The sequence below is a fragment of the Epinephelus moara genome, chromosome 3, assembly GCF_006386435.1.
Source record: "Epinephelus moara isolate mb chromosome 3, YSFRI_EMoa_1.0, whole genome shotgun sequence".
NCBI classification, from domain to species: domain Eukaryota; kingdom Metazoa; phylum Chordata; class Actinopteri; order Perciformes; family Serranidae; genus Epinephelus; species Epinephelus moara.
This window is the reverse complement of record NC_065508.1, coordinates 6,085,831-6,097,286: the sequence shown is the minus strand read 5'-3', so window position 1 is coordinate 6,097,286 and position 11,456 is coordinate 6,085,831. Positions and strand designations below refer to the sequence as shown.

The window sequence follows — 11,456 nt, the reverse complement described above, 5'->3', positions numbered from 1 at the left end:
CAGATATATTGTAGCCAAGCAGCTATAACTGATTCCAGCCTGACCAGTTTAACAATGCTTATGCATCCCTATGTAAATATCAATAATGTGTCATATTTGTGTAATGATATAGGTCAGAGGTCATTTTTTCTGCATATAACGAGCATTTTTACTTTTAATACTTCATGTACATATTGCTGGTGGAGTACTTTCATACTGTTATATTAGAACTTTTACGTCTGCAAAAGGAACAAAATAAAAGTGACCAAAGAAGAATCAGTCTACATTGTGGATCAATGTTAAAGCCTGTTATTCATTGAAAACATTTATTACATTTTTTTATGATGCAAACAACAGCAAGTCCCACCCTGGCTGGAACAGCTCATCACGTGGTCATGAGGGAATGAAAGAGACACAAAGGGACAGGGACAGAAAAAGTGTATTACGCGCAATTCCATTGTTTCCGTTAAAAAAACATGACAATCAGCTCTCATTGTAAATTTTGGCATCTTTTTCCCTCCTGTAACTCTCTGGTATAATGGTCAATAAAAATCAAAAACAAGGCATGCATAATAGTTTCTGGTAATGCACATAGATCAAAGGATACCACTTATAAGTACAAAATCCATGTACGATGTTCATGTACATTTCATATATATATATATATGGTCCCTTTCTTAGAGGTGACTTAGGCCTACCTACCTGTTCCCACTGTGGGACTGTGTCCTTATCTACGCTTGGTCACTAGATTCACCCTGTACAAAGGTCTGCGCCAGAAAATGTATCTGCAGGATGGACTTCTAACATTGGTGATTAGGCTACTAGATGTTACACCCATCTGTTTATTCCTCCCTTCATCTCTTACTGCATGTTATCATCAGGCTATTTATCCCCACATCTCATTTACTTAAATAGTTTTCTTCGCATCAGATGACCATTGTGCCATGTGCACAATTTCATCAAACCATGCCTGGGTTACAGCTCGTATTATTACCTAAAATTCTTCTCCCATCTGTTGAACTACCACCCCATGCATCTCTTTAAAAAGGGGAATCCACTTGGATCCATTCAATGCTACTGTGCCCACAAAACAGAAGTCAGGAACAAAAGTGTTTTAACTTCCAAGAAATCTAAAGAAATTGATCTAATTTCTGATTTGCTAAGATAAATGCACTGGTCCATTTTAATAAATGGGTGAAACAGCCACACATCTATAGTGAGGGCTGTATACGTGGCCACGCAGTTTATTTACTGAAATCATGTAAAAAACAAAACAAAACAAAAAAAAACAGGACAAATCAAATGTGATTAAATACAACATTGAATGAATGTCTTAACTGTTAAAAAAGTGTACTGCAATGTATACAACTAAGTTGCTCTCTCTCATTGCTCAAACTGAGTTGAAGAAGGGGAAGAGGCATCAGGGATTGTTGATATACCAATGGAATCATGTACAGATTTACAGTTATAATGCATCTATTGTCACACTCAACAGATGGCAGGAAGGGAGGGAAAGAGGGCAGCAAACGACAGACACAATATAGAAAAGATTCATCCGTTTGAATTTGAACACCCTTTGCTGTGGAACCAATGCTATGTTACTCTCTTAGAAAAAGACAGAGAGATGGAAACGAGTGTGCGCGCGCTCATACAGGTATGAATTCTGTAAGTGCGGAACCAAATGTTCGACCAATAAAAGTCTATTGGGATCAAGTTGTACTGGTTTCTCTGGAGGTGGAGGCAGATTTGTTTAACCGAACATGGGGCTGAGTATGATGGTACTGGTGGCAACGGTGGGCGTCTTGAGTGGTTGGGTTTAGCGCCCCCCTGATGGTGGTGGTGGTGGTGTCGGTGTGTTCCTGGGCTTGGCTGCTTTAGTCGATATACTGGGAGAGCCAGCGGAAGCCGTCGCCGTAGCCCTGCCTCTTCAACACGCTGCACATGAACACTTCCAGTGGTCTTGTGTTCAGCTCCTTCATGGGAATGGTGCCCTGAGACAAAAGCAGGATAAAAGTCACACTTAAACTACTTCTTTAATTAGCAAAGTCACTTCATTCTTTATACAATGCTGTCCTCTACACACAAAAAAATCAATTAAAGCAAAACTTCCTGCAACCCTTGTGGTGTGGTGAGCGTAGAGTTGTAATTTACAAGGCCATCAAGAGCGAGCTCTGAGTTTGAATGCATTTTTTTGAATATGTAAATGTGTCAAACAGGAGTTTGTGTTGCTCTTAACTTGGCAAATAAATAGGAGGTAAACTCCTGCAAGATAATGCTTAACCTAGAAAACTTAAACTTGATGTTTTCCAAGCTTAAGGTGACTGGTGACTTCACCACCGCTACTTCAGTTTGCTTTGACACCATTACTGAATAACTTGTATGTCAATGTAATGGGGTAGGAACTCATCTCCCCATAGTCCAACACTGGATCGTTATGCAGTCTTTTCTCTGGTCAACTACTGAAAGTGATGTTTTGCTTAACTTCTAATTCTTACGATCAGGTATTAAAGGGCAGAGTGTAGTGTCCCGACAGATCGGTACTGTTTCTACTCACCTTGCCTGTCGTCTGTCCATACAATCCAAACATTTCCCTCAACTTCTCCTCGCTGATGGCCTCTGGTCTGTCGATCTTGTTGCCCAGGATCAGGATAGGCACGTTTCCAATAGTTTCGTCTGTCATTAATGCCTAATAGGGTAGACTCAGTATTATTATGTGGCTTTGATATTCATCCTTAAAGTCTTAAAGAAAAAGATCTACCCTCAGATACTACAATGCTACACAATTCAAACTGTGGTGATATTTAGTTCCTTCCAGAAGTGATGTTATGAGTATTTACTTCTACTTTAACTGGAAATGTCCTACATTTTCTTGAATTATACTTGGGATATTCCTAAGAAATGAAAAATGTGGACTGAGCAATATGTAAATGGTAGACAAAAATTGCACAGCAAGACTTTTTAGTTAGGACAAAGTCAGACAGTAATGGGCTGTGCCTCCTTATCCATATTACAAAAGTGCTACCAAACAGGGCTTTGTATTTCATGCGCAGAGGTTTGTACCTTTGCCTCCTCTGCAACGGATTCCTCTCTGAACAATTATTTAACATTGATGGTGAAAGTTGACCGTAGAAAAAAAAAAACCTTCTTACAGTATGGTAGGTAGGTTTTAAAACACTTGCTTTATTAAAAACATTTATCTCCCAGCGTTGTGCATGAATACCACTGTTTTAAAAAATAGTCCCACGTTTTTATTGTTAAATAATTTATATGGAATTAATTATTTTTGATCTCTTCTTTTGCTTTATATACAACAGTGACTGCACATTAGTTATCACTGCAATTTTTCTAATGCAAAAACAGAAAAAATACTAATTTTGATTATGTCTTTGTAATAACTTACTTGGGTACTTTGGGGGAAATTTCATTGTAAATTCTTAAGCCAACTAACCATCAACACCAGACACTAAGCCTTTAACCAGACCTAGCAGGTACTTACGTCAAGTTCTGCTTTTGATTCGGCCAATCTGGTGAAGTCTGCACAATCCACAAGGAAGACAATGCCATTAATGGCAGGGAGGTAGTTTTTCCACACTCTGCGGGCTGTGACACAAAAAACAAACAGAGTTTTACAGTCTGGTCTGTCTACTTATGTTAAACAAAGCATGCATTCACTGACACTGCAGTGACATATCGTATGTTAGCAGGAGTATTTGCAGAGGAGAATTTCCTTTATGCACTGCAAATATAGCCTGGAGCACTTTTCCACAAGTGGGTCAGGTGTGTATAGAAAATTGCCAATATCATTTTTTTCCCCAGGATTTATCTTAAGTGAAAAAGTGGTATTGGAGCTTCACAAACACATATCGTGACAAATGAAAACCAAAAACATTAGTATACATATTACACAAGCACACCTTGTGCGTGGCCTCCAAGGTCAAAGGTGGTGAAAGTCATGCCAGCAATCGTCAGCTCTTCCGAGGCTAGAGGAAGACAGAAAATAATCATGAATAAGTCTTACAAGTCAATGTTTAATGTATTTACATGTGTGCCGGATGAGTGAATATTATAACCTTTTTTTTTTTTGGCATGGATGGCTTTGATCACAACTGAGTGAGCATGTGTGGTTGTGCATGTGTGTGAAGGAGTAGCACCAACTCACTCGGATGTAAAGTTGGCACATGCTGTCCCATTCTGTCATCTTTGAGCATGTGCAATAGCGTCGTTTTGCCAGCATTATCCAGGCCAAGAAATACTAACTTGCCGGATTTCTTGTACAGTCCTGAAACAAGGCCAGAAGCAATTCACAAAACAAGCCCTGGACATTAGAAATCGTTTTTTTTAGACGGGCTGCATCATATTATACAATGTTTAGTCACTGGAAATGTCACACATAATAAAAGATCACATTTGAACTCAGGTGGTGAGTCTAGTAGTATTGAAAGTCTGCCACGGCTTAAGAACTTTGGTTTGCATAAAGGTGACACTTGACAAAAGAGTTGCCAAGCTCAGACTTGTTCTCAGACATGCAGTGGACATTCATCTCATACATCACTTTTTTTACTGAACAAGAGGCTGCGCTCAACCTACCGATTCTGCCATTCTCTGTGCTTTATGTCACATAAAGAATGTTAATAAATTAAACAAAACTAAGGCCACCCTTTCCCAAATTAAGCTATGCTCTTGCATACTGTATTGTGTGAACATGGACAATGTAAATAGCAGTTGATTTGTAATTCTATAAAGGAATAGCATTCAGTCCTATTGATAAAAACATACAAACAAACAAAAAAGGTGCTTTCTGCATTGAAGGGAAGCTGACAAGATTTTACTGATATCATCAGTTCTCTAAGACAGATGTATTATCTAACTGAACACAAGAGAAAAGGTGCGACTGAAGTCAATCCTTCCTCAACTTTCCTGACAGGATTACAAGGCTTTGTATTTACCACTCTGAGTCAGCGTAGTGATACCCAGTGGATTTGTGAAATTTCTGGCTGAGTCAGCTCTAGTAGACGTCATCATTAGTCACAACGGCACTATGCTACCTGTCTGACAGGAAGAACAGGAACAACTGCTTCTCAGGAGCAGCGCTGACACTGAAACTAGAACAGCGCACTTTGGGGAGAAGAGCAGCTGCTACACATAGCAAGATTTAGCACCAGATTTCAGATGGACATAACAAATCAATCAAATCATGTCACCTTTCTGTGAGATATTTCGTTTTGTATGCCTTTCATGTTCACATAAAACTAGGGTTTGGCAATAGTTTGTATTCTCATGTCGTCATTAACAGAAATCGCCTCTGGTTAAGGGAATGTTTATGAGTCTGAGTCATGATCAAATTTACTCACTGCCGACGTCTGACTACTAGGGCTAAGCAATATATTGATATTATAACAATACTTTGATGTGAGACTAGATATTGTGTTAGATTCTGGATATTATACCCATATAGTCATTATATGCACATTACTGATGATTATCAAAAATCTCATTGTGTAAATATTTTGTGAGCTCAACAGTCAACTCTGCAGTATTACCGCAATATTGATATCAAGGTATGTGGTTGAAAATATTGTGATATTTGTTTTTATCATATCGCCCAGCCCCACTGACAACAGAAACAGGTCTCTCTCTAGTTACAAACAATAAAACCTACTTATGTTGTTTATGAGTTAAGACAAAGCCAGTATCAAATGAAATGCATCATTAAATATTAATTTTAAGTCAACTGTCAATAACTGCAGGCATTTATATGCATTTACAAGTGAATTTCACGCTTTACAGATGCAAGCCAGTCCAGCAAAAGAAGAAGCAGGGTGTGAGGTGGATGCTATGGACACTGGTGCCTTGGTACGCATGCATATGGCGAATGGACATTGACTTTTGTCGGATTGCACAATGCACTTGTCAGGATTGGTGGATGGAAAAGGGATCGCAAACAGGTTGCTTTAAATTAAGGAGCAGAGTCACTTGTGCTGATTCACAGTGATCATGTGTGTGTGTGGACATGCCACTCCACCAGAAGCATCTTCTGTATGTGCACAGTAGGGAGCAGGCTTTAGATTTTATATGCTATAACAGTTTAGTTCCTTAACATCGGCAGAGAAAGAACACAATCAGCACTTGTCTCATTGATAGTCTATCTGATCGCCTAGCGGCACTAGGCCATATAATATATGCCATTTGGAGGATGCTTTTAGCTGAGCCACTTCAGAAACATAAGTAGCAAGTGCGGTCCCAGTGGAAATCAAACCCATAAGCCAGCTTCTTGTGTTTGTGCTCTAACTGAGGAATATAAGCGTTTCAAACTACACAGCGGCACTTAAAGGAATGGCGGCTGCCGTAGATGAAACTGGTCAATGTGAAAAAGGCCTTGTGGTGTCTTTGATTATCAAAGAAACTAATATGTTTTGCCTGACAAGGGCTTTAGCTGACAAGGCGACTTTGCTACAAACGTTTTATTGCATTAACATTTGTAATGTGGATTAGCAGTTAAGGATGGGTGTCGTGGTATTTGTATTTCAGATTTGAGTTTGTGGGGGACAATGGAAACCCAACACCCTGCTTCTTACTATCAACTTCTACCACAACAGGGATAGATTACTCAGGACAAAGCCCACTATTTGCACAATACACATCGCCCCCTTCTCAGTGAACACTTCAGGAGGTGTTAGACAAACCAGTAGTTATAACAATTAAAGCTGCTCCTGTGATCATTGGAGACATTAATTAGATTACACTCACACCACCATTACAGCCACCCACCATCTTACATAACATTTTGAACAATAGCTTTGTGGTTCACACTACAACAATGCCATTTTGATTAAAAACTTAAGATACCACAGTAGTCATGACGGTTAGCAATAACCTTTTAAGCCTTTCAGCACTGAATTCATGTTAACTCTGAATTAGTGTGTATGATTGCCAGTACTCACCTAAAAACTGTAGTACGCCATTGAGACTTTGATAAAGCCATTCTATTATGCCTGACATATCCGGAGCTGTTGAATCTTGGGGAAAAAAAGGAAAAAACAGAGGTAAGAGGACATATGCACACAAAAGGAGAAACATAACAGTTGGGATTTGTTATTTTGACTATAACATCCTTCATAATCATAGGAAAAGTTAGCAAAAATTAAGTCATCTGATGTTTGTGCCTTTTTCCCCCCATTACTTTCCTACTAATGATTTACCAATAACTTAAGTTGCATTTATTTTTGTAGGTAGTTTGTTACTGGTGTTGTCCACAAAGTCTCTATTCCTACCCATGGACACCATACCATACAGTTAGCATTGAGAAAGAAGTGTCACCATTACACTGTTAGGAGGGAAACTTTGTTAGGGTTTGGAAAGCAGCATCAAAACAGTATCCTTTATCCCCAGCATGAACAGAACACTGAGGTACAAAGAGCTGTGATTCAAAATGTTAGCAAGAGAGTAAATACGAAGATACATTTGCTAATTCCTGTACATAATTGTTAAGATGACATTTTATCCTACTGATGACGATATTGTCACAATACTGAAATTGCTACAACAGTAGCTATTTACTAAATAATATCCAGGTCTAAAGATGACAGCATTTTTTTTTTCAATAGCACAGCTCTGAACTACACAATGACCTAATATTCATTTTCATTTCATGCCTTGAGCCTACAGGGGTAAGTACCTGAAAACACCAGGAGACAAACAGACCTGTGACCACAAACCTAAAAGTGACACCACTCAACTCCATGAATATGCAACCTGTCTCAACCTATCACACAGATATTGGCAGCTGGTGATAAGAACAATGACTGCCTTTCTACAGCCAATGATTAGCTTGTCCCAGTGGGAGTCTTTGGACAGCAGGACAGGAGATGCAGAGCACTAATCACACGCCATCTGACAGCTCCGCAACAGGCAACATGAGTATGTTGATCAACAACCCATCTACAAGGGCCTGGAAATGAAGCCTAGTCTTTGCCTTTCATGATAAAATAGCCAGATTGTATTTCAATCAAAACAAAATGGATCTGAGGTAGGACCTGCTGTAACTGTGACGTCAACGGCTTCCTGACTGACTACACGCAACAGCTTGTTGCTTCTGCTTAAGTGAAACTCTTGTTTTGTTCATTTCTCACTCTAGTTCACACAACCTTATTTTTTCCCCTCTTGACATGTGATCAAATGTTTCAGCAATCTGAACAAGAGGGAGGTGAAAAAACTTCCACTCTCTGTAACCAAAGGAGAACCTTTAAGTTACAACCATGATGTTTAAGCTAGTACATATACAAATACATAAGCCAGTACATTGTTTTTCAACTTAATCTCATTTACTCGCCTTTTCCCTGTGACTGTTAAAGAGCCATCAGAACCAGGTAACCTGCTGCCAGCCTCTTGCCGTAGTTACGTAATCTGCAAACAACTCCAGGGCTAAAGTATAAGGTAGCCAAAGGTCAAGACCACGCAAATACAGCTGAACTACACGTCAGCTGGTGCTACACTCCAGTCCCATATGCTCCCATGCCTGCTACGACACTGTGGGCTGGTGTTACAGACTGATGCTCCCACGTGCGGTATTATGCAGCTGTGAATGTGAAGCAGTTTGACAGAAACTGACAACAACCACGGGCAAACACAGGCCCATATAAGACACGTGAGTTTAAAATGTGTGAGGGAAATGAAAAGGCTTGCCCGAAGGCAACAGCCTTAACCTGTTCAAAGGGATCTGGAGTCGGTGTTTACAGAGTTTAAAGGTCTAATGTGTGGGATTAAGGGGAACATAATAAGTATGTTTTCTTTAGTGTATTATCACCTAAAAATAAGAATCATTGTGTTTTCTTTTACTATAAAATGACCCTTTTATATCTACATAGTGAGCGTGTCTTCCTCTACGGAGATTGCCATGTTGCACCGCCATGTCTCTATAGTACCCCACAACGGACAAACCAAACACAGGCTCTAGATAGGGCCATTCGCATTTTCACATCGGTCGCTATAGTTACATGCCCTTCCAAGATGAAAGCATCGGAAAAACACTGACTTTCTTACAGTGAAACTGCTTTATTCTGTATTTTACTGGTTTAAATCACCAAGTCCGTTTGTTTTGGAGGAGAGAAAACTTGCTGAATGTCTGGATCTTAAGTTTTTAGAAAAAAAAAATGTGAGCCCCATCTCTGACATGCCAAACAGCATCAGAGAAACACTGATTTGTAACCTGAAACTGTTTTAAATCACTTGATCCATTTGTTTTGGAGAAGAGAAAACCTCTGCAGATATTTCAGCTCCTGGTAAAACCCTCCTGACCATCTGGATCAGAAATAAGGTGAGCACACATTATGTTATCAGGGAAAATAGTTAAGCATTCTCTAGCAGGTGCTGGGCAAATGCTCCATTTTAGACGTGACAAACGGCATAGGAGAAATACTTGTTCATAACTTGAAACTGGTTTATTCCGTGTTTTTATGTATCTTTATCACCTGGTCCATTTATTGTGACGAGGACTAGATCTCTGCGGATACTGTGGCTGCTGGTAAAAAGCCCCTGAATAAAGAACACTTGAATTCTATCGGATAAGTCTACGCTGGTTGCAATCTGCAGTCCTCACCGCTAGATTCCACCAAGTCCCCCTAAATCTTACACACTAGATCTTTAACTGTGCAAAATGATCAACAAGCATGATCAGCCACATTAAAGTGTAGTAATAAAAGGTATGAGGTAAAACTGTTGGCTGCCACGTTAAGATCATTGAACATGCACAGGAGGAATCTGGATAGAATTGCCCTCAGAGCTAAACTCACCATCAATGAGACATTTGTTATGAATTACATCCATCAGATTAGTTCATGACCATTTCAAATTACACTCAGCACAAGACTGACTAAACAGAAGTGTACTCACTCAAAAATCGCCACGCTACGTTTTGACAGTTTGCCCTTTTTACTATGTACCTCAATTCTTCAGTGTCTGAAAAACAACTCACAAACTCACTCACTCATTCACAGTCAGGTTATAAGTAAGACTTGACAGCACGTTACGTGTGTAGACATAGCGGTGATATTTCAGCAATGTGTTTCAGTTCACAGATTGAGGCGATTACTGACATAAGGACACATATTTTCTTGAAAAGATATGGTCTCTACAAGATTCCAGGCAGGTGTTGTGGATCAAATAGATGTCATGAGAAAACTGTAAACTTATAATCCAATAAAAGACACTAAATGTGGTTTGACCCGGCTGTCAAATAAGTCCAGCAGCTATCACAAGCACTGTCAACGTAGCAGCGAAGTTAGCTAACTTAGCTAACCTTTACCCTAACGGCTAATGTTACATGGATGATTGGTCTCTGGCAAGTTCTGGGTTGGCGTAAAAATTAAAAGGCTGAAATATCATAACACTAAAAATTCATATTAAAGTTAGAAGCATACATTACGTGTAATTTTATATAGATTGGGTGAGGCCGACTAATATGCTGGCTAGCAGGAAGCCACTAGCTACGTGTCATATTCTCCAACAGGCGACGTTGCATCGAGGAGTTACTGGCTACGTGAGCTAATCAGCAGTTAGCTAAAGAGATACTTCATTAATATACTAACAACACCGGAAACTTGAATTAGTTCGAGTATTTCCCTTCCAATAACAAATCTGAATGTAGAAATAAATATAACAGCGGGTCAGCTTCAGTTTAACGTTAAATCCAACTCAAAGCCTGTCGATAATAAGCGAGTTAGCTACATCGGCGTTAGCAATGCTAACATAGCATCGTTAGCAGCCGGGATAATTTGCTAGCCGAAATGCCGAACGTTCACACAGGTCTCTTTTCCTACCATCTTTGTGAAAAGGCTTTTAAAACTTACCCGTTGTTTAGATGTAGATTATTTTACCGAGTGTATTGTCTCTTTTAGTCATGTAAATTGGTCTCCCAGTGGCAAAAAAGAGAGCCTGCGGAATGCCAGGTCTTCCTCTCCCTTTTCGTGTTTTGTTACTGAGCCACGACACTGCAATGGCTGTCCAGCAACTCCCAAAACTCTGCCCAGCCGCTTCCTGTTTATGTTTCACACTCATCTTTCCGATAGGAGAACTGAAATAAACCGAGTGTCTGGTGTTCTTCTTATTTTATAATTTTTACAAACATATTTCACCGGACTTTTTTTCATAATAATATTTAATTAAGGCAGCGGTAACAAAGAGTAAAGTGTTCGCTATCTAGCCTGTAAAGTCATGAATATCATATTGTTAGACACTTGCATGTCACTTCATCTAGAGGTGGAAATTACTTTTCTGGTCGTTTTAAATCTATATGGTCAGATTGGCAGATATTTTACAGTTTTTTACTTCATCAAAATAAATGAGTGAATGCTTTAAATACTGACTATATATTCAATACCAAGATTACACTCTCTTCTCTTGTTTCCAGTACACTGTAAAACCCAGAGCACCGGAGGAAATGCCACGTGTACATACTGCGCATGCCCGACGATTTTTGCGTT

At 39.4% G+C, this 11,456-nt stretch overlaps 1 protein-coding gene across 1 annotated transcript; it reads right to left on the bottom strand.

The window, feature by feature from the left end:
* Positions 1–272: 272 nt before the first annotated feature.
* Positions 273–10,990, bottom strand: sar1b (secretion associated, Ras related GTPase 1B). Its single transcript, XM_050041523.1, has 7 exons — positions 10,824–10,990; positions 6,921–6,995; positions 4,139–4,258; positions 3,894–3,959; positions 3,476–3,579; positions 2,534–2,665; positions 273–1,970 (listed from the first exon to the last, which is right to left on the bottom strand). Exons 2-7 carry the CDS (start codon positions 6,976–6,978, stop codon positions 1,854–1,856), a joined length of 597 nt encoding a protein of 198 aa, XP_049897480.1. The 5' UTR covers positions 6,979–6,995; positions 10,824–10,990; the 3' UTR covers positions 273–1,853.
* Positions 10,991–11,456: the final 466 nt, after the last annotated feature.